This window comes from Crinia signifera, chromosome 1 (assembly GCF_055691185.1).
Source record: "Crinia signifera chromosome 1, ASM5569118v1, whole genome shotgun sequence".
Lineage (NCBI taxonomy): Eukaryota > Metazoa > Chordata > Amphibia > Anura > Myobatrachidae > Crinia > Crinia signifera.
This window is the reverse complement of record NC_139217.1, coordinates 390,731,023-390,755,665: the sequence shown is the minus strand read 5'-3', so window position 1 is coordinate 390,755,665 and position 24,643 is coordinate 390,731,023. Positions and strand designations below refer to the sequence as shown.

Here is a 24,643-nt window from a genome sequence, read left to right as displayed (position 1 = left end):
CATGTTGTTCGGCCCTGAGTTGGACAAATGGATCTCCCAGGCCACGGGAGGTAAGTCGGCTTTTCTGCCATCTGCTCCTCCTCCGGCGAGACGTCAGTACGCGGGGCCCTCGTTCAATTCCTTTCGACCACAGCAGTCCTTTCGCGGAAGGGGAAGAGGTTCGTCCTCTTCCTTTCGTGGGTCCCGTGGAAAGACAAGAGGTCAGCCTGCAGCCAGGGCCCAGTTGCCCAAGCCCCAGGAGAAGCCTGCAGCGTGACTATCCTCCAGCCATGCTGGGGGATTCCCAGGTTGGGGCCCGTCTTTTGGAATTTCGACAACAGTGGCTTGCCACCACGTCGGATCCTTGGGTCCGTCTGCTCATTTCGGACGGATACAGGATTCAGTTTGCGGGTCCCCCACCTTCAAGATTTTTCACAACTGCTCTGCCACGCGAGCAGGAGAAAAGAATACAGTTGCAGGGGGCTATGGAGAAGCTCCTGAAATCCAGAGTGATTATGCCGGTGCCATTCGAGGAGAGGGAAAGAGGTTTTTACTCGAATCTATTCACGGTTCCCAAGCCAGATGGATCCGCGAGACCCATCTTAAACCTCAAGGCACTCAATTTGTACGTCCAGTACCATCCTTTCAAGATGGAGTCTGTACACTCTGTCATAGCCTCTCTGGAGCCTCAGGAGTTCTTTCTTTCCTTGGACATAAAGGATGCGTACCTCCACGTCCCTATATGGAGGCACCATCAATCTTTTCTCAGGTTCGCTGTTGGTCTGGAGCATTTTCAGTTCCGCGCCCTTCCGTTCGGGCTGTCCTCAGCCCCTCGAGTTTTTACGAAACTATTGTCAGTTCTGCTAGCCTGTCTGAGGCTTCAGGGCATCAATATTGTGCCGTACCTGGACGACCTTCTGATAAAGGCAACATCTCCGTCTCTTCTGCAGGAGCATGCTCACAAGACAATTCTGTTCCTGACGCAGCATGGGTGGATAATGAACTATCCAAAGTCATCGTTAGTGCCGTCCCAACGCCTACAATTCCTGGGTCTGTTGCTGGATACCAGAGCACAGAGAATATTCCTACCAGAGGACAAGATTGCTTCCATCCGGTTGTTGGTGCGTCAGATTCTACTCCACAAGAGAGTTCAGATCCTACTTTGCAATCGGCTGATAGGGAAGATGGTGGCAGCCTTTCCGGCGCTTCAGTTCGGGAGATTCCACTCTCGAACCCTTCAGTTGGACTTGCTTCGTCAATGGTCGGGTTCTCACCTGTTCATACATCGGAGGGTACAACTATCCAGTCGAGCAAGGTCATCACTGCTGTGGTGGCTACACAGACAGAATTTGACTCAGGGCCGGCGGTTCGCCATATGGGACTGGGTAGTTCTGACAACAGACGCAAGCCTCACAGGCTGGGGCGCAGTCATCCTGGATCGTCGACTGCAAGGTCTCTGGAATCAGTGGGAGACAAGTCTGCCCATAAACATCCTGGAGCTCAGAGCGATTCACAATGCTCTACTGGCTGTTCCAGACATTGTTCAGGGCAAGACGGTCAAGGTCCAGTCGGACAACGCGACGGCTGTCGCGTACCTAAACAGACAAGGAGGCACCAAGAGCAGGGGCGCCATGAAGGAGGCCGCAAGGATCCTAGTCTGGGCGGAGAGACACAAGGTGATTCTGTCGGCAGTATACCTTCCAGGAGTCGACAATTGGGAGGCCGACTTTCTGAGCAGACAGAAGTTCCATCCGGGAGAGTGGTCTCTGCATCCCGACGTGTTTCAGGAGCTAGTCAGGAGATGGGGTCTGCCTCAGATAGACCTCATGGCCTCCAGGCACAACCATCAACTTCCTCGTTATGTCTCACGAACAAGGGACGAGGGAGCTTGGGCAGTGGACGCTCTGGAGGTTCGGTGGCCCTTCAACTTCGTCTACCTGTTTCCTCCGATTCCACTTCTAGGAAGGATCCTCAAAAAGATAAGAAGGGAAGGGGTCCGAGCCGTGTTGATTGCCCCCTTCTGGCCCAGACGCACTTGGTTCGCCGAGATTCAGTCGCTACTCATAGACCAGCCTTGGACACTCCCGGACAGGCCGGATCTCCTTCTGCAGGGACCTTTCCTGCACCCAGCGCTGAAGCCTCTCCGTTTAACGGCGTGGCTATTGAAGAAGACATCTTAAGGAAGAAGGGGATACCGGCGTCGGTAATTCCTACGATGATGGCGGCCCGTAAGCCGGTGTCTGCTAAGCATTATCACCGGATATGGCGTGCATATTCCACTTGGTGTTCCGCTCGGGGTTACCCGTTCAGGAGTTTCCATCTGCCTAGGATACTTCGGTTTCTGCAGTCGGGGTTAGATTCAGGGCTTCGTCTAGCCTCCCTGAAGGTGCAAGTTTCTTCGCTGTCCATCCTGTTCCAGAAGAAGCTGGCCTCATTGTCAGAAATCAAGACGTTTTTACAAGGGGTCCAGCCTCCCTTTGTCCCTCCTACACCACCGTGGGATCTGCCTTTAGTTCTGCGTTTCCTACAGTCCGATGCTTTTGAGCCCTTGGAGCAGGCAGACTTAAAATTCTTGACATGGAAGACAGTTATGTTATTGGCTCTGGCTTCGGCAAGGAGGGTCTCAGAGTTGGGTGCCCTGTCTTGTCGGGCACCTTTTCTTGTTTTTCATTCAGACAGGGCGGAGCTTCGTACAAGAGCATCCTTTCTGCCTAAGGTGGTTACTACGTTTCATGTGAATCAACCGATTGTCATCCCTGCCTTTACGGACTCCGACCCGCAATCGGTTTCCCTTGATGTGGTCCGAGCCTTGCGACTTTATGTGTCTAGAACAGCGTCATTGAGGAAATCAGACGGCCTATTTGTCTTGTACGACGCCCTTAAACGGGGTTGGCCGGCCTCTAAGCAGACCATAGCTCGATGGATCAAGCTCACTATTAGGCAGGCCTATTTGGCTGAGGGTAGGGCTCCGCCTCCCTCTATCACAGCTCATTCCACCCGTTCGGTAGGTACTTCGTGGGCGGCGCGTCGAGGCGCATCTTCAGTTCAACTATGTAGAGCGGCTACATGGTCGTCCTCTCACACCTTCATTAAGTTTTATAAGTTCGACACGTTCGCCTCTTCAGCGGCGGATTTTGGTCGGTTGGTCTTGCAGGCTCCTCCGAGTTCTCCCGCCCAAGGGGGAATCTTTGGAACCTCCCCAGCGTGAACGCCAGTGTCCCCTGCCGGATGATAGAGAAAAGAGGAATTTGGTACCTACCGGTAATTCCGTTTCTCTGAATCCGCAGGGGACACTGGCCTCCCTCCCTACTCTAGTCGCCTGCTGGTCATGTTCTCTTGTGTGTACAGTTCTTGTGGTCTGTATATATGTATATGTATTGTATATATGTTGTGAATAGTTTAATGGTAAGCCTGGTGTCCTTCCTCTCGTTCCAATTTTCCTAACTGGGGATTGTGGGTACTAGAGGGGAGGAGCCAGCTGTTTAAAGTTACAGTGTGCCAGTTCCCAGCCATCCACCTCTATATTACCCAGCGTGAACGCCAGTGTCCCCTGCGGATTCAGAGAAACGGAATTACCGGTAGGTACCAAATTCCTCTTTTTATGTAGAGATTCCCAGTATTTGGTTGATTTTTCTTTGTTTAGTGTCGGGTTTTAGAATAACTGTATTAGATGGTACACGCAGTGTGAAATTCTTATTTTGTAGACTAAATCTGGCTCACTTTTTTTACATTCGATCCAGGGACAATGCTTCGGGTCTACTTTACAACTTGTAAAATAACAGTTTTTGTTTTTAATGTTCTTCATATTATTGCATATGTCCGCTGTTCTATATTCTGACTTTCCAGTCAATGGATATTTGTCCTGTAAGTTTAAACAAGCAAAATCGAATAGAAGAATCGAATGGTTTTTCTACATTCGATGCAGATTCTATCACAATGCGCGCTCCCGTGTAGTGTAAATCAAATAGAATAATAGACGGTACTTTGTAATTTCACGGTGGCAATTACATAGTCAGGGTAGTGTCCCTGTCAGCATAAGCGTTGCATTCCCGCAGCCAGTGTAGTCAGCTTTTATCAGCGACTGTGTGTATTTATGTTCGTGGCTAACCGGAGCTTACACAGTTAGTGTAGTCAGTCAGCGTTACTGTTTCAGATGGATGACATGAGAGGTGTGAATGTGTTCCTGAAACAACACCACTATCCACGCCAGCCCGAAGCGTGGCGAGCGCAGCAGTACTTTTGTACACGAGCTACCGAACCCCTTACCCTGACCGTCTCCCTGAAGCGGACACTGCAGGGTTGCCGTACCCTGCCGCACGAATTACTGAGACGCACTTGTGTATGAGACGCTCGTGCGTCCCAGACAGATGGAGCGCCTCTCCACTGGCGTCCGCCAGTGCAGGGGATCTGGTGGTTGCCGACGCTGTGTGAGAGGTGCCCACTAGGCTTGCCAGGGATGCCGGGGACAGTGCTGCAGCTTGTGCGGACAGCACGGTGACTACACTGCCTGACGGGGACACTATGCTGACTACGCAGGGATGCTGCAGGGACACTATGCTGACTACACAGGGCTGTTGTGGGGACACTATGCTGACAGCGTAGTTTCCCCCCGTGAAACTGCACTAGTACCAAATAGTCTTGTCAGGCAAGACTATATAGTACAGATCTGTACTATATAGTCAAATTGAATGCATTTTGCGTACAATTCGATACGATCTCAATCTAATCTGGATCAAATTGCAAGCAAAATTGCACCCACTATAAGGAAATGTAAAGGAGGAGAAAAAACCTGCATGCAACTAAGAACATTTCACTTAACTGAGGCTGCTTTAAGTATTAAATTACCAGTGTAAGTCTAAGGTGGGAATTCAGGTATCCAGATGACTGACAAGCAATGTCTAGGTCGACATACAAATGATGTCAGATGGTCAACACAAGTTATGGGGTAATTTTTTTTTTTTTTTTTACTTTAATACTTTACCATCCATGTGGACGTGTGCAGAGTGCAGTAGGTAGACTTGGGGGTCCATGTGCTCAGGTGTCGACATTGACACAAAGGTCAAAACGCATGTTCACCCTTGTGCATGTTGACCTATTGCTATACTACGTCCAGAAATTAATGTTGTGTTTTTGGGGATTTTGTGTGTGTTGCTCAGCTCCCCTCTAAAGTGATGGGAGATATTCAGTTGCCACTGGAATACCATTACTTCTGAGATGCAAACAGAAATCCAACTAAAGCCAGATGTTTGGGCCCTGAAACAGCAGGGTACCCAGTAGTTTGCATGGGTTTAGCTGCTTCTGTAGATAATCTGTTGGGGTGACATTTACACTAGTGCCCAGCACCACAAGCAATTGAATAGCTCCTGTCATTTAAGGCAGGAGCTATAGCCATGAAAAAACTATTCCATTCCCCATAACAATCTATTTTAACTAAATTTAGTGCTTAAAATAAACACTTTTGTCATTGTCACTTCATGGCAAATGTCCTCGGTGAAAGACTTTAGTTGTGACATTAATGTTTATGTGGACATTGTATTCTGGCTTATTGCTAACTTGTTTCTAAATTCCCTGCCATAAAGCCAGTCCTGGCGACATTTAACTTTATTTGTTTTTTTTGTTTTCTCTTCTAGGGAAAAATCTGTACACAAATGAATATGTGGCAATTAAATTGGTAAGTTTCGTTATTTATATATATATTTTTTCCCCGCATTGTTTTTGGCTCTAGTCTACAAAATGTAAAATTACATGTTTTTTTTTTTTTCCGCTCATATTATTGTATGTGTCCACTGTTCTATGTTCTGACATTCCAGTCAATGGATATTTGTGCTGTATGTAAGTTTAAAGAATGTGCTGCATTACAATATATGTAACCAGGTTTATTTCAAGCAATTTTATAAAGTGGACCATGGGGGTCGTGGTCAATTTTAAAAGTGTCGGCCGTTTGACTCGATATTGCTTGTTCACACTAACGCTAATGGTCACAGAACAGGCATAGCCAAATTGACCTGTATGTTCAGAAAACAATCATCAATATTGAGAGTACAAACTAGAACACAGTTTCTCAAATTCAATTCTCAGGACCCCACGCAGTGCATGTTTTGCAGGTCTCCTCACAGAATCACAAGTGAAATAATTGGCTCCTAATCCTGTCGATCTTTTACAGTAATGAATGCACCCGTGCACTTGCCGAGAGACCTGGAAAATGTGAACTGTGTGGAGTCCCGAGGACCGAATTTGAGAACCCCTGCACTAGACCATATTGTGTACGATATTGCTCAGAAGACACTTCCTGAGCACTATTGTGCACTATATCCTCTAGTGTGGGGGGTGGGGGGGCTGTACAGGCTGGGGTTGAAAAATGACAAGCTGTTTTTTATTTTATTTTTATCACTCTAATGCAGGCATGTCCAACCTGCGTCCCTATGGCAAGGCATGCTGGGATTTGTAGTTTCACAACAGCTGGGGGGCTGCAGGTTGGGCATGCCAGCTCTAATGTATCACTTTTTGAAGCTTTGGCCCCTTGTGTACCCCATACTTCATGGCTGAAACTATGTGGAGACTTGACCCTTTTTGCTAGATCGCCTTTCCACTGTTATGGGAAGGCTTTGCGTTTTTATTTCGGAACATGACTGCATGGATGCACATCATTTTAGTCACAGGTGCATTAGTGAGGGCAGGCACTGGGTACCAGTCTGTGTTCTAATTCATCCAGTACAGATGGAGCCCCTGCCATCCTTGGCCAGGGCTCGCCAGACTTTTCCCGCTGGTGAGGGCTTCACTGAACTGGGACGTGCGTGCGTCTCGCACGCACGCGTGTCCCAGTCTCTCGGCGGGTCTCTGCTTCAGGGAGACGGGCTGGTTTAGGGGGGGCGCTCAGGGCGGCGAGGGTGACAGGCGGCGACGTCCGTAGAGGTGGCGGGGACCGGAGGCAGGCTCCGTTGCCCAGGGGGCGCACAAGCGTCTCGTGCGTGCACGGGGCTGGCGTGATGGCGGGACTGGCGTTAGAAACGCCAGCCCTGCAAAGATGAAGCCAGCCCCATCTGTATGATGGTTTTGAGGTCCGGGCTGTGCAGGTCAGTCATTATACTCAAGCAGTTTGAGTCTATACGGTATCACATCTGCACATATCTCTGACATCCCACATAGTCCCCCCAGCATAGTAGATTACTCATGCATAGCTTGGTGCCACTGCATGGCTCTAAGGGCCAGATCGATCAAGCTTCAGTGATAACCAACTGATCAGCTCCTAACTGCTATGTTACAGGCTAGGTTTGAAAAATGACAGGTGAGAGCTGATTATCACTCTCCACTTTATCACATTTTGATATGGCCCATATTCTAGACATATTCTAGACATTTAGGGCCATATTCAATTGATATATCCTATCCAATATCCTGTCTGTAGCGATTGGAGAACACGGGGCTCTATTCAATTGATGTATTTTTCCCCGCACTCCTTAAGGTTGGGTTTAGCTGTGCATAGTGGCTAAACCCAACTGAACTAATGGGCATGCAGCGAAAGTCCCATTTGATCGCTGATACCGGTGACTTTGCGCATTTCAGCTTTCCACTCCCGGGTGCATGGTTGTGCATTGTGTTGATACTGACAACAAGAGGTTGTGTTAAATTGCACCAGTGTGCAAGCAAACAAACTTCTTTTAGGAATGGAGACCCTTGAGCATCATAAGATGGGTGTGGTATGGGGCTCTGACAGGGGGGATCCCGATGGTCAATATCCCGACGTCGGAATCCCGACTGCCGGTGCTCAAACGGGGGCGAGCGCAAAGAAGCCGCTTGTGGGCTCGGTGGCTCATTACGTTTGCCACAGGTTCTATTCTCCCTCTATGGGGGTCGTGGACCCCCACAAGGGAGAATAGCCCCTGTGAGTCGGGATCCCCCCTGTTGGAGCACCGGCAGTTGGGATTCCAACGTTGGGATACTGACTTTCAGGATCCTCCTGTCAGAGCATCATCCGGCACCCCATAAGACTATGCACAACACAGGTTACACTTACGGCATAAAGCACATTTGCATCCCCGCTGGATTACCACAATATATGTATGTCCGTTGCATCAAAAATGCTTTTTGCATCATGTTTGACTCCTGTCAGTTGCATCAAATAGGAGACGACCACCCATACTTCTCTAGCAGATTGCTTTACTGATGTTTAGGAGATCCATTAAGCTCACGATAAACTCTTAAGAATGCAATGTGGATAAAACATGGCTAAAATGTAATGTGTGACTGAGCACTGAAACTGCCACATCCTGTACACAAGATCCCTGCCTGCTGCCTTGGGCTTCTCTCTGGTCTTGGAACTAATTGATTATTTATGATGTAATTGCCTTTAATAGACCTGTAACAGACAAGTAAGTTCCACTAACTTTGTCTTTGAAATATTATAGTATTGAAAATTAATAGTGAAGTATGTTTACGGTCAAATATAAAGAAGTTTCTTGTTCGGTCACATAATAGAAGTAGTCATTCAGTCTGCTTGTGTACTTCTATGTGGTAAAATGAGTTCTTAAATAACATGTGCATGTATTCTTTACCAGGAACCTATGAAATCCAGAGCACCGCAGCTGCATTTGGAATACAGATTCTACAAGCAATTAGGGTCTGTCGGTAGGTTTTCCGATTCCTACTTTTATAGAAACCTTGGCTGTAGCTCTGCGTATAGTGTGTATGCCTCCTAATGCTGTGGCTTTGTTACAAGAGAATACGTGCTTTAGGTATTGTTTTCTTTTTTTTTTACAGTCTTCTAAATGCTACATCTGTATGTTTGCCAGTAATAAAAGCTTTAAGGACGTACAAAATGTATTCGCTTTCCTTGAAGGGAATTGTTCCGAGCTGTGAATTGGAGTGATACTGTACATTCAGTGCTCTCCTGCTTCACACTGAATGATAAACAATGCTTTCCTATCAGCCGCTTGCACAATAAAGTGCCACATTAGTGTTTTTCTTTTTTCTTTTTTGTGGAAGAGTCATTTATCTAAGTATTCATTTTTTATTGCCCTTGACTTTTTTAAAAGTTCTTATCACCGTGTGACTCCATGATTCTAGATTATGTGCATATCTTGCCTGTTTCCCCTGGTCTACACAATCACTTGTAGCTGTGTGGCATTTGTTGTATATTAATTGGAACATTTGAATATCATTTGTATTCTATTTGGTTTTAGTCAGTTTATATGTTAACATTTGATATACTGGGGGAAATTTATTAAAGAAAATTTGTAAAAAAATAGGTGTATTTGTATCCAGAAATACACTTATTTTTGACATTTACTATTCCGAAAATACGGCAAATCGTATGCGTATTGAGGTGCTATCAATACGAATTGCCGTATTTTCTGGATAGTAAATGTCAAAAATAAGTGTATTTCTGGATACAAATACACCTATTTTTTACAAATTTCCTATAGTAAATTTCCCCCACTATATCAGAGCCATATGTTGCCAAACCTGTTATTTCCTAAATAGTAGTGTTTCTAAAAAAGCAGAGGAGACCGAACATGTGGAAATAGTTCAGTGAAAATTGGTGGCTAGCCTCCACATTCCAAGGCCCTTTAAACTGATACGTGGCATGTTTAAGGCCATTGTGGTTCATATGCCATATTAATTTACTTCCAGAGGAGGAGGCCGCCAACTGTTTGTTTTATTTAGATGCATGGATATTAAGAAATTTAAAAGATTAAAGGTGATCGTACACTGTGCGTTTTGGCTGCGCGATGCACGCTACAGCGGGCATCCCATCGCACAGTTCAAAAAGTGTGTGCTGCACAAACTTTTGGAACTAGCTTTGGATCGCATGCAATGCGAATTGCAGCTTGTATGGGCACCTTCAAATTGTTGTTGGCACTGTGTAGGCATGCTATGTAACTTATCATGAAAACAACATTTTTTTTTTATTGTTGCATCCTTGGCAAGATAGGCTTTTCATGAGAACACTGGTTTATTCTACACTAAAAATTCAGCAGGTTAGGCTGTCCAGGGTACTTTGCCCTGTTTGCCCACTGCTAAAAACAGAAAGGAAGAGAGCACAATAACCCCTCCCTCTTCCTTTCCACATGAGCTAGAGCTCAGTTTGTAACTTCCAAGGGGGCAGGTTATTGTTGCAATAATTAACAGTGTTCAACCGCTATCACTCTTGTCGCAGCCAAATGGACAGTGCATTGGCTAAACCCGGCTACAGTACTGCCCATGATGCAAAGTGTCAGCCTCGTAGCTCACTGGCATCTAATATGTAGTAACAAAAGAATTGTTCTATTTTGCACTGCTGGTGGTAGCCATGGGGAAGAACAATGGAATCCCCCCCCCCCTTTTAGTAGTCCTGTCCTACTTGAAAATGTAAATTTGCCCATTTAGTGTTTTATTTAGCAAGAATTGCCATACACTAACTTCGGTAGAGATCTGCAGAATATAATGTGACCACTTATATTGTATAAATACCATTGGAAAATCTCTTCAGACACTTGCGAAACTCCTACATAGAAACATTAGTCGTCTTCAAAACATATGGCTCAGAGCTGACTTTAGTGTAGATTCATCATCAACCAATAAACACGCTTTAAATATGTGTTTGTTCTACTCCCAGCTTAAACCCGGTCTGACGCTTCTAGCAGATAGGACTAATACTTGTGGTATTTGCTCTTCATATTGATCTCTTACTGAGGGTCACCACAGCTCTAGCTTTCATTAAGCATTTCCTGTTTTACTGCTTTTTTTATTTTTAAATTATACAAATATTTAAAAAATTCTATATAATTTTTAGGGGTGCCGGACGGCTCCCCGACAGTCGGGATTCCGACAGTCATTCCTCCGACGTCGGAATCCCGACTGCTCCCTCGTTGGGGTCCACGACCCCCATAGAGGGAGAATAAAATAGGTGGCGAGCGCAGCGAGCCCGCAAGGGGCTTCGTTGCACTCCCCCCGCTGTGCAGTCCAGTCCGGATTCCGATGTCTGAGTAATGACTATCGGAATCCCGACTGTAGGTGAAGTATACCACACCCAATTTTTAGGAATGCCAATGACCATGTGATTTTGAAGACCTATTTTGTTTTAGACCACAGCGTATGCAGGCTGAAGCATCTTTCACATTTTTATAGGTTTTATAAATTCTGTAGTAGAATGCCTTGATTTTTCCTGAGACATATGTTATAGAATTCAGTAGCAGTCTGCTTATCTAGGGATGTATAAATAGAGATGGATGATTGGCATACAGGCCTGTTTAAAAAAAAAAATGTTTTTTTTATTTTGCACACTTCAAATATTGAGCATTTGGTTTTCTAATATCTGGCAGGGCTTTCATGTATTTACTTTTCAAAATAACTTACAACAGCCAAGGCACAGTGAAAGGACTGACTAATGCTGCAGTATGGGATGCTTTTCTTTTTAAAGCATCCAGGTGCATAAGATGGTTTCCTGCTAAATTAAAGAAGTCCATATATTTGTTGTTTTTGATCGTGAAAACCACCAAAAATAGTCGATCCCTGGGACCCCTCCCTGAAAAAAAATCGGGGTCCTATCTTACCTTTTTCAGTGTTCCAACAGAATAAAGCCTCCTCTCCCCCTTACCCCCAGCATGGCACATTCAGAAGCTGAGGGCCGGCCAGACCAAATTTTTTTTGGTTAAGCAAATGGACACACTGTGCCAGGGTTATGAACTCCATAATGCCCATTCTGCATTATGCCCATTAAACAACATGCCACACCTCAATGCCCAGTACATAGTATGCCACACACTGTAGTAATATATACATGCAGGTACAGCAGCATGAATTGTGACAATGCTACATTATCTCTGGGCAGTGACAGCGGCGCTTTTTTCACATTGCTGCTTCAGAGCGGTGATTAATAGTAGATGTTGGGGAGACAAGGAGCCAGAGGCCTGGGGGGAGGGGGGGGGAGCTGCTGGATGGGGCTACTGGTGATGAAGCCTCCAACAGGGGGACCTCTGTAACCTCCACGTTGGCCGCTCCAAGCTCCCTGTCCCCCCTCGGATGCCTGCCATTCTGCCGTCCCCTCCGCTGATGCACTTACCCAGGAGCCCGTGTCCATACAGAGCGCCTCCCACCTGTTCTGAAAAAGTGAGTCCCTGGTCAGTATTTGTGGGTAAAATACGCACTATAGCACGCATTGGCAAACCCTTATACTATAAAAGTCATTGGTTCTCTTTAACGCTTGTCTACTGTTGGCCTGCACTCCTCCCTGTTCTGAATGTATTATACTCAAGGAGAAATTAAACAACATGATGCTGTATGTGTGCCATAGTGGATGAGGCCGGCAAAAAGGATCTTTCCATAACACAGTACTGCCTAAATGTATTTTGTGAGTTTCTCATGATTTTGTCATGTTTAGGAGCTTATTAACCAGCACCGATCCATGCCATCAGAATTATCCTCACAATGTTTGTAGAAAATGCCAGACTGGTCGCATGGCACTCCATGATGGTAGGAAGTCCTTTTCTGATTGGATGGAATGGATTTACAGGTACTTGTTTCCTAGCACGGCGCCCGTCGGGGTTCATTGCATACCTTAAGTTAAGGTACTTAAGGTATGCGATGGATGCAATGGTACTTGTTTCCTAGCACGGCGCTACCGATTTTAATTGTATTGATCGCGGCCGCAAAAATCGCGTCCATCGCATGCCAACCAAATCGCATTCGATGCGTTTGACGCGATTTTTACATTGGAATCAATGTAAAATGGTCCCTGAGACCCAATTTTACATTGATTTCAATGTAAAAAGCCCCCAAACCCCGCATTTTAATAGCAAACCCCCCTGATGGGTGAAATGGCCCTCCATTGTTAACGCCACCCCACTATTTACGCCAACCCGAAGCGTGGCGAGCACGGCGGTACGCGTCATACCCCCACTATCCACGTCGGCGTGGATTTGTTTCTATATAGTGTGGCGAGCGCACGCGCATAACTTCACAGGTATACGCGTCCCCTCGCGGGGCTCGCAGTGCTCGCCACTCTTCGGGCTCGGTGGCTCTCTGCGCTCGCCACACTATATAATATCAACTCCACGCCGACGTGGATTGTGGGGGTATGAAAAGGTCGGAGGACGCCTACCGCCGCCCCTTGCGGGCTTGCTGTGCTCGCTACGCTTCGGGTTTGGCGTCAATAGTGGGGTAACGTTAACAATGGGGGGGCATTAACCATACTTAATACCCATGAGGGGGGCATGTACAATGAGATATTGGCCCTTTTCCCATTGTTCCCTATGTAAAATCGCATGCCAATGTAAAAATCGCGTCCATCGCATGTGATTTGGTTGCATGCGATGCAATCAACGCGATTTTTTTGGTCCCGATGCTTAAGATAAAAATCGCTGGCGCCGTGCTAGGAAACAAGTACCGATTTACATTTCAGTCTTACTCTGAACTAGTATATGGGGTACAGATGAGATACTGATATTAGACCACACACAGGAGGAGAACATTCTACTGTATAGCAGAGCACTTCCTGGACATTGTGCACATCCATTTCCTGTGAGTACCGCATGTTATAGATGGCTAATGTCCTGTCCATGCTAAAAGCAACAAATATGGGCTGGTAGGATAAGGCATAATCCTTTGTTATGAAAGGAAATTGCCCTGGACAACAAGATCTTGAAAGGACATTTGTTTGTTTATTTTCAAATTGATTGATTTTATAGTGATGCTGGAAACAATACAGGTCATTCATCTTCTGTGTGTATGCTAAGGAACCTGGTAGAGAAATGAGTGGGAGCACAACCAGGACTTTACAAGGGTATATAATGGTTCTGCAAGGATGTTGGTAAACACCGTAAACTTTACGTTAAATAAAAAGTAGTTCAGGTGTATCAAGTTTGTGGCTATACGAGTCAGCAAAGTTCCTTAATTGTTGTGGTAGCAATTTCTTTTTGTTTAGTCTCTCCCTGTCCTTAGTCATGGGGGAAGCAGTGGAATAGACAGTCACTTAGAGAATTGATAGGTTGTGTATAATTTCGGCTCAAAAAAGCTCTACTCTCAGTGTATGTAAAGGGATGAGGTACACTTTCAGTTGCCATTGTCCTTTGGTAAACCACATAGACTATTTTAGCCTTTGATTCCCACCTGAAATACATACAAATGCCTGTGTAATACCAGTGGTGGTGGAAATCATCATCCTTCATTTTACAAACCAATTTCTAGCAAAGGGACATCCATATTAAACAATTAGAGTAAGAGTACTAGTAGATTACTTGTGTGAAGGAGTCCTGTTTACAGTTGGTTATACTGTATATGATTCATTATTTGTAGTTAAACAATGCACAGAAGTGCTGTTATTTGCTGTAAATAATGCTGTAAAGTGACTTCATTTTACTACCAATTGGACAGTCCTGACTTTACAAAAGAGTAGACTAATAGTTTGAAACTGGAGCCTTCAGCAATGTATCATTTATGTTGTGTATCAAACAATGGGCCCGGTTCAGCCTGAATCATAGGGCTGTGAATTTGCAGCCATGGCCGATTTATCTAAGGTCCAAGGATGCAAACGATTGGCAGTCTGTATGCGCGAGCCCGTCATTGGATCACAGCTAATGACCGCATAGGCCATACACTCAATACACTTAGGACACTCAAACCACAGAGTTTTTGTACATGTCAGCTGTTGAACTATTGATTTTCCCCCTAAGAATTTGTCATGTATCCTTTTCATTTAATTAATACCCCTTTCCCACTGCAGCTCTTAAACAGTAATTAGCCATTTTTTTTTTAGCCCTTTTAAACGGGTAGAGCTGCAGTGGGAAAGCTCCAGGATGCTTTATCCATTTAACAAATACCGATATTTGTTAAACGGGTAAAAAACAGTGTTTTACCCGTTTAAGAGCCATTTTTTTAACAGTGGGAAAGGGTCTTAAACGGTATTAAGTAATAATAATAAAGGTCAAGAATATGATTGGCTGATGTACACACCACATCCTGTGGGGCAAGAAATATGACAGCCCATGTTTACTATGGGTTTAAACGGGTTGCTTTGTGGTTTAAATGGGTACAATGTGAATGTGACAAACGGTATTTAAACAGTAATTTACCGTTTAAGAGCTGCAGTGGGAAAGGGTCTTTATGGCTCTTACCCGTTTAAAGACCCATTTACAAATACTGGGTCATTACCCGTTTAGGCAGTGGGAAAGCAGCTTAATAGATGCTATTCTAATTAGTTTTTTATGCTTTATTTTAAACCCAGTTTCTGTAGGATAGAAGCCACCTGGAAACGAGCTAAGGGAGGGTTTACTTTCTTATGGAGACTTTTGGAATGAACTGTATAAATCTGTGTGTTTCAGTGCCAGTTACTATTTTTAGTACTGTTCTATGTTCTTTTCAATTGATAAGTCTTAAGCAAAAATATTACTGGCTTACATAATCCTACTCTAAATAATTGCTGATCTGCTGCTGAACTTGCCAAGTACAAATTTTCGGAACCCGCCCTCAGCACAGTTTACCTGCAATCAGCAATACATAAAGTACATGAGTTCTTCGTAAATTTCTAAGGCAAAGTTTGCCAGTTTGTCTGCTGAAACTGTACATGCCGTAATAAAGCACCATTAGCACAATCACAAAGTCTTACTGCATTACAGAGGCAGTACAAAAATGATAGGTCCTTTCAAAGGCCACTGGAATTTCTTTCTTTGTTACAGAATGATATTGGTAAACCAGTTGTAACTATTGGCTGTATGCTCATTTGTGTACCTCATGTGCAACAGATGGATCTTCCTTCCTGATAAAATGTAATCTGCTGGAGGAGAGGTAAATGGGCAAACTTCCTAGTATAAAATGTTTGGCAGTGTTTATCTTGTTACTGTCTGTTAGTGCTTAATTGTCAAACATTATTGAGTGAGTATACAAGGGAAGAGTCTTTACCAGAGAAATGCAGAAGTACGTTCTTGATTGCATATTTTCCCAGGGAATGCGCCAAACGGCGAGATCCATGTCTCTTGTGCTTAGCACTGTTGCTACTTGTGTTACACTGTAGCTTTTACGTAACATTTAACTGGTGAGTGCCTCGCTCTTTGGATAGGATTGTCTATACTTGCAGATAGTGGAGTTCTGGTTTATGCTGAAACCCCAGCAGTTGGTCCTGAAATCAGCAATTGGCAAGCAGTCTGATTCTATGTTGTAATTGAAACAGAAAGGGGGGGGAGGTGTTATAGAGCAGGCTTATTAAATATTTCTTGCCTGCCAGAGGTCAGACATTGGAAGGGCATCTTGGCACTTGTTTCGCTATGGGTGGGCATCGGCCTACAACCTAGGAGGCTTAGGTTTCTCACTACTTAACATGGTGGAAGACGTCTGCAACTAGAAATGCCAGAGGGACAGTTATTTATTTTTCTTCATCTGTCTACTGATGTAATGAACGGTGTTGGATATACTTTTATACTGCTGCTGATAATTTCATACACAATCTACTACTAAGGGAGTATATGACTTACATGTGGTGATTTAAGAACGTATGCCATAACTTAAATATTTCAACTATTTGGCATGAAGCCACTTTTCTGACAAACCCCCTCTTTTTTTCCTAAAGTCTTCTGAGCATTTTTGTAACTTGGATTCAAGGAGCAAAATACATCTGCATTGCTGTACTCTTAGTTCTGGCGTTACATCAGCAGCTCTTATGTCCCGTCCTCTTTCTCTTGTGCACCATGTTATACTGTATGTGGTGCGGTCCTTTTTCAGTGGTCAGGTTATTGGTTGCATTGCTAAGGTGCATATATGGAAGTAAATACAAAAAAAAAACCAAAGTATTTATGAATTCCGAAGGGCAGTGGTTCCCAAACTGTGTGCCGTTGTACCCTGGGGTGCCTTGAAAGACTTGCAGGGGTGCCCTGGGTTGGTGGTCCATGTCCATGAAACATTCATTATGACTGATGTAATAGGCAAAATGTGAGCAAACAGAAGGGAATGCTGTCCATTATCACATAACTGACAATAGGGATGAGATATAAATACAATATAAATACAATATACCTAACTGAATATTTTTTTCTAATTATATCAATGAGAAACGTTTCCCTAGGGGTGCCATGAAAAAATTCTGATACTCAGGGGGGCCCTGATTCAAAAGTTTGGGAACCACTGCCCTAGGGTATATTCTGGATTTCTTAGAACATTTTAATTTCTTTTTTCTGTAATTTTATAACAGTAAATCTAAGGACCATGAAAATACATTGGAGGAAAGACAGCTGGATACAGTAGATCTATTAAACAAGGCCTATTATAGTCAGCATGAAGACTTTACACCTATTTTACCAATAAGCTGCTTGCATTTGGACACCTCCCTTTTTTGGAAATTGGCATTTTTGGGAAGTGAAGATATACATGTATTTGTTGTTGTACAGTTAGCTTCGTGTTTGGCTTTCCTTTCAGCTATAACAAACTTCAATCCCAAAATAGCATCAGAGCCCTCAGGCTGTTCCTAGCTGGTACCTGCCAGGAAGCATGTAACTTCATTGAGCTTCTACCAGACAGCAGCCGAGTAGTTGCTGATCTCCTATCCGGTTCCAGGTTTTGGCTCAGTGTTTTGGTCCATACTTCTCTTTAGGCTGGGATTGAAATCAACTACTGATAGCGTGTGTCTGCCAAATAAAATAAAAACCCTATTATTACTGCAGGGGGAGGTGTAAAGGCCCCCATACACTACGCGATTTGGGCCCGATTTCACCCGATTCTGGAGGATCAGGCTGATAAATCGGGTGAAATTGCCCAAATCACGTAGGGTATGACATCCAATCTGATCCGATGCGCGGTCCCGTGCGCATCGGATCAGATCTGGATGTCGGACGGTCTGCACATAAGATAAATCTTATGTGCAGCCGGCATTGAGCTGGTCTGGGGGAGTGAGGACCGGAGAGCAGGGTCCGGTCCATGTGTGATGCAGAGGGGGTAGTCAGGTGGCGGGGTCCAGTCCAGCTGTAGGAGGAGGGGTAGAGAGCTAGCGGGTGGACTGGAGACTTGGTAGCGGCAGGCGGGGAGCACGGAGCGCACGGCGCATAACAGAGTCTGGGTAGCGGCAAGCGGGAGAATAGGAAACATCCTATTCAAAAGACTGGGCGGCCGTTGATTGGCCGAGAGCTCAGCCAATCAGCGACCGCCCTGCCCGCCCAGTCTTTTGAAGAGGATGTTTCCTATTCTCCCGCTCGCCGCTATCCAGACTCTGTTATGCGCTCTGTGCTCCCCGCCTGCCGCTACCTAGTCTCCAGTCCACTTGCTAGCTCTCTACCCCTCCTCCTACAGCTGGACCGGACCCCGCTCCCCGCCACCTCTCCTGCTGCTAGCTGACTACCCCCTCTGCATCACCCACGGACCGGAACCTGCTCTCCGGTCTCTGGCCCCCGCTCCCCCACCCCCCGCAAGCTCCCCCCAGACCCTGCTCTCCCACAGCTCCCCCGGATTTACATGTGATAAATCGATCCGATTTATCACATGTAAAAAATGGCACATCAAGTGCCAAATCATATCAGGAGCTGCCGGGGAGCTCAGGGGAAGTCAGGGCCGACATGTCCTTAGGACAAGTCTGCGTAGTGTATGGGGGCCTTAACTCCGTGGTTTCATGAAGCCTTTTTGTGGCACTGCATATGGGTTTCTACCTTGCACCACATCCGTCTGCACGGTTGTGCTCATCTTTGTTTATAGTAGACATTTAAGGTCTCCAATCCTATCCTACAGCAATAAACTACAATAGCTAGGGGTACATTGGAAAGGATTTTTTTATTAAATAATCAGAGTTAAAATAATGGTGGTTCTTTTCAGTATAGAGGGGAGATGTATCACAAGTGAAGATGTTGCCCATAGCTTCTTGCTACTAGTTATATAGCACAGTATATGAAATGACAGTTTGAGTAGATGGAAGATCAACGATGATAAATAATTGAATCTTCCACAGCAAATTGCTATACACCCCCCCCCCCCCCCCCCCCACAGTTGTGTGGAGTGGGCAACAATGTAATGCACAACAGAGTTTGTTTTCTTTTCCTCCTTGTTACGTCTACAACTCTGGAAATTGTTTGAATAATCCATTCAGGAAGGATGCCTCACAATTCAGTGTGGCGTATACCAGGTGACGTCCCAGTCATGTTCCACTATAGCAGTGTGAGCTTACCCCTGCCATTTCTGCCTGGCAACAGGTAGTGAGATGGATCATAGTCATTTACACTTTAAAATGATACAGCACTAGGAAACATGACTTTCTGCAGTTACCAGCATTACACATACATGAGCCCATACCTGTGTACACTTGTCAGTCCATTCATGACCATAGAGGAGCACTTGACTTGTGCTCTGTTTGCTCTCTCATGTTTTTCATAGTGACAAACATATGCTTCACTTCCTAGTTACAAAATTTTCAATTGTAGTTGGGGTGAAAAATGTAAGAGATGTGTAGCTGTGCAATAAAATAAAAGTAACCTGAAATAGGTTTTTACCCTCACAGTAACATGAGCATAAACCAATTTAAGCAGATTTATTGACAGCTGCTGAAACCAGCTGTACTGATAGCTCTTAGTATTTGATGCTATTGACCTGCTGTTTCTTTGTGTCTCCAGCACAGTGATTCTCAGCATGGGTTTGTGCAATCTAGTGGGTGCTTTGGAAATAAACAGTATAGTCTAGTTCAGTGTCTTCCAAACACGGTCCGCAAAGCTAAGCACAGTCAATGTACCGGGGAAAGCCATACATGAGTACTGTGGCTTAATTATTACCTCAATCGCTGGCCATACATCTACAGATGTATCGTGCTATCTGGCTGGTTGGAACAAAAGCCTGGTAATATCTGAGTGATCGTTGTCAGTTTTCCAGCATATCAAAGCAAATGGTCACTGTCATTTGCTCTAATCCGTTACCAGGATTTTGTTCCAACCAGCCAGATCAGACAATAAATCTGTAGATGTATGGCCAGCTTTACACACCTGTGCTGTTGCAGTGATATCCCTATTGTCTGACCTCAGTGGGCCATGAGGACTGGGGTTAGGGACCACTGGTCTAAATTGGCAGAAATAGTGTGTGTGTGTGTGTGTGTGTGTGTGTGTGTGTGTGTGTGTGTGTAAGCTTTCTGTACAGTACAGGTTTTAGCCATGTAAAGTGACTAAAGTACTACTTTGGGTTCTTAAACTCCTGCCTTATTGCAGGTATCTGCTTGCCACATTGGGAGGCTGCTCCCACAGTAACTTGCACCCAAGGAACATCTGTGGGTTCATCAGAGGAATCGGCCCTTACTGTCTTGTTCTTATAGGTAGTAATTATGTTTGGTGATTGCTATGTGACCATACAGTATGTTTGTTTGGTTATAAATATGAGTAATATCCCACATGTTTATAGACTTTATTGCACTGCGTAAGAACAGGCAGAATACTGTGAGAGAGTTACAGATCTCACGTTTTGTTTAACCAATCAGCCTAACTAGTGTAACAATCTGATTCTAGCTATAATTGCTGTTGGCACCTGTTATATTCAGTACAGTGATTGTATAGTAGAAACAGTGGAACGTGTAGGAAATTTGGACAGATGTATTAATGGATACGTGGTCTATGTTCTATGTTTCTATGTTACGTTGCTTGTAGCCAGGCCACACGAGGGGATTGTTAGGGATTGTTGGCAGTTGATTGCAGCCAGGCTGATGCACGCATTTATGGATCGGATTTATCACCCGGCTTGATCTGCATTCAATCAATGTGTGGGTGCCATTAAATCACGCATGTGTTCATTGTGATAGAAATGATAGGATGTGCAGTGATATTCACCCTTGGCACAGACTGATAAATCCTCTTCTCATTATGTAAAAAAAAAATTGTTCAGCAGTTTAAAGGAATCTTCAGCCGTGTAGTTATGCTTGTAGTGGATTGTAACGTTTTATCATGGTTATTATGCAATATGCCGGAGCTAAACATATTTTTTCCCCTCCTTTCATACTCCATATGCTTAATCCTGGTTAATCTAGTATATTAAACTATATCCCTGAATACATGGCTAAGCCTGTGCTTGGTTTGTATTTACCTACTGAAATGTAACGTAGACCTTTCCCTTGGATAAACGTTCTACTGCACTGCAATTTATTTATTACATTTTTTGCACCGAGCTGACTGACATATATGCATGCATTGTCACTGATATCACTAAGCAAACTAGTGAGGTACTTTCTTTTGAGTTGTGAGTGACACTGTATTTAACATAAACCAAGGTTTATTTTGGTTATTAGACAGCATTTTGGGTCTTGTTTTATGGAGTTATTTTTAATTGTCAGTCTTTTTCCAAAGTATTCCAAAAACCGTGGTTTTGGAATAATTAGAATTTTTTCAAATTCGGATAAAGGATACTCAACCTGTACTTATACTCCTTGGTGGGAAATTAATTCTTTAGCGCACCAGCAGCCAGCTCTTGGCATCCAATGAAGTTATTCATTTGTTGCTCCATTCTGGGGCTATTTGGCTGGCAAGTTGAAATGTCCAAAAAAAGGACCTGTTTGAGCACTTAAACGGGACGTTTTTCGTCACAACAAGTAGTTTTGTTTAGTGGCTTTGCGTGACTGAACCCGACCCTTCTTATTGTGATAAAAAATAAAAAAAAATATTGCTCCTCAAACTCCTGTGACTTGAGATGGAAGATCTGGCACGTTTTAACAAATTAATTTCCCCCAGTAAGAGGACGTTTTGCCATAGGGTTTAAACCAGCCAACCTACTGCAGTGGTTCTAAAACTGTGCCATGGCACCCTGGGATGTTGGGACACTTGCATGGGTGCCTTTCATGTGGTGGTCCAGACCAAAAAACAATTATTTATGGCCAAAGTAATAGGCAGAACCAGTGTGGGTGGCTGCCAATAACAAAATGTGGACAACCAGAATCAAGTCTTGCCCCTAGCCACGTAATTAAACCTAAGTATAACTGTGTACACATGCAAAATCAAATCCACATCGAATGGTTTTTAGGACAGTTCGATCTACATTCGATTCAATGCGCGCTCCCGTTTCCTCAAAATCGAATAGAAAAATCTACTGTGCAGCCAAGGAAATCTCGAATTCGATCCAGTAAATCGAATGAGTACATCGTGCCTACATTGTGAAATCGAATCGAATGCAAAAAGACAGATCAAATGCCAAATCGAATGGGATGATCTAATGCCAGATCTAATAGAAAATCAAATCTAAAGAAAATCTAAGCATGTGTACAGGGCTTATGACATATAAAAACAATTTAGGGCTGTAATGAAAGATATTCTGATACAGCTTCATGATTCTAAAAAAATAAAAAAAGCCTATTCTACTAAAAAAAAAAAAGGTGCCTATGCTTAACTCCTTTTTTTTTTTTGTGTGTGTGTGTGTATCCTATGTATCCTTTGATTTTTTCCATTTTGGTCATCCAATTCAAGATGTATCTAATTGTAAGAAGTAGTGCTAATGCTTTACATTAACTTGTTCATATTTTCAATTTCATCTGAGTGTACTGCATATGTACTAATATGTTTATCTACATATACACCGGTGTAATGAGAATAAAAAGCTGTAAACTATTTTGTTTTCTTGAAAGTTGTTAGACTTATATAACATTATTAAGCTTAGAAAGCATTTAAAACCATGGTTGGTCTAAGTTTCTAATACACGGTTCAATTTTACCCCATTAAAATATGAATGAAAAAAAACTGCATACTTTAAAAAAAAATATTATTATTCTTATTTATCCCAGCTCTGGCTGTACCTTACAGCAGGTTTTTAGCTCCCAAGTTAAATAACCCGCACATTGTACCTAATCCCAACTCATTAGGGTGCCCCAGGCTTACTGTGATATATTATTGAATAGCACCCTTTTTTGTGTGTGAGATTTTTATGCCTTACATTTCAGAGACTTGTTTTATTTTAACACATTATAAACTGGTAATAATAAAGGTCCCATTTAGTTTTGTCTCTTGTCTTTATGTTCTGGAATAACTGGATGTTTAATTGCCAGCACTTTTTAATTAATGTTTGCTATTTCCTCCTAGATGGTGTACCTCAGGTTTATTATTTTGGCCCTTGCGGGAAATACAATGCTATGGTGCTAGAACTACTGGGGCCAAGTTTGGAAGACTTATTCGACTTATGTGACAGAACATTTTCCCTAAAAACTGTTCTTATGATAGCCATACAGCTGGTAAGTAAGAGAATATCTGTTCTGTTTGTCTTAATTGTTTACTCAGATTACTGTACAACTGTTCAGTTTGACACTAGGGCAGTGGTTCCTAAACTGTGTCCCGTGGTGCCTTAGGACACATTCGCAGGGATGCTCTTATCCCTGCATCTTATCCCTCACCACATAATTGAACCCAAGCATGACCTATAAACACGCTTTACTTAATTAAAATTTTAAGTCTTAAGTTTCTCAAAGTAATTTTTGGCCTAGAAGTGCCTTGAAAATAATTCTTATACTCTGGGGTGAAAGACTAATGACTGAAAGAAAATCTTGGAACCACTACAATACGGATCATTTGATAACATTTAGCTTTGTGAGTAGAAGAGCATGGTTTGTTCTATTAAAAGAGCATCTTACAGTTGTGGACTAATTTATAATTGGAAACAATGTAGTAGAATTGTATACACTTATTGAAAGTGGTCACCTATGTGTTTCTTTGTCATAGTATGACTTTTGAGGCCCATACATACTGGGCAACTTTCAGCTGAAAGTCAGTCAAAACAGCATGTTTGAGCGGCTTTCGGCTCAAAGCCGCCCAGTGTCTATGGCCCGGCAATGAGTGCTGCTGCGCGCTCCTGCATCATCTCTGGCAAAGCCGTTGATCTGCTGGCATTACTAGCAGATGAGCAGCTTTGAGGACGGCTTTGCATAGCTCTGCAAAGACCCCCCCACACTGTCGGCACCAGGCAGGGGAAAAGCCGCTCAGTGTGTATGCACTGAGCTGCTTTCCCCCCAGCGATGATAATAATAATCGCTGTCCATACACGCTGGGAATAGTCGCCCAGTGTGTATGGACCTTTAGGTTCAGTGTGCAACAGACATTTATAGAAGATGTTAAAGTAAAATGTAATGGAGCACAAACAATAAATATGGAAATTGCAAATCCTCTTCCCATACCTTTTTATTCCATCAAATGCATTGAATGCTGCTACAGTGTTTGAAGATGGAAAATGCAACACAGGAAGTTCTTAAAAGCCAATACAAAATGTTAAAGGAACATACACTACACATATGATATACTGAGAAGCCAAAACATTCAGTTTTGCGGTGACGTGAATAACATCAATTCTCATTACGATGGCACTTGTCAAGGGGTGGGATATATTGGGCAGTACGCACTCAGTTCATGAATTCATTTCAAGGATATTGTGCAAGCATAAGGATCTCGGTGACATTGACAAGGGGTGGTCCATGAAGAACAACTGGTGAACAGCCCATAATGTCAAGGGTGACCCAGGCTTAATGATGCACACTGGGAGTAAAAGCTAGTCCATTTATACCACAGAAAAGCTATCTGTAGCACAGATACAGTTTAATGATAGAAAAGTGTCTGAATACACAGTACATCGCAGCTAGCTGCGTAGCCGCAGACTGGTCCAAGTGCCCATGCTAAAATCCTCAACAGTGCACACATGAGCATCAAAACTAGACCATGGATGAAGGTGGCCTGGTCTGATGGATCACATTTTCTGTTAAATCATTCAGACGGCTGGGTTA

At 43.9% G+C, this 24,643-nt stretch overlaps 1 protein-coding gene across 5 annotated transcripts in view; it reads left to right on the top strand.

Moving 5' to 3' along the window:
* Window positions 1-24,643, top strand: part of CSNK1G3 (casein kinase 1 gamma 3) — a 139,334-nt gene that overhangs the window by 74,638 nt on the left and 40,053 nt on the right. For all 5 annotated transcript variants that reach the window (XM_083151580.1, XM_083151577.1, XM_083151578.1 and 2 more), the window contains 3 exons: window positions 5,610-5,650; window positions 8,535-8,604; window positions 22,959-23,107. In XM_083151580.1, coding sequence (XP_083007706.1) covers window positions 5,610-5,650; window positions 8,535-8,604; window positions 22,959-23,107 — 260 coding nt within the window. The remainder of the gene's footprint in view (window positions 1-5,609; window positions 5,651-8,534; window positions 8,605-22,958; window positions 23,108-24,643) is intronic.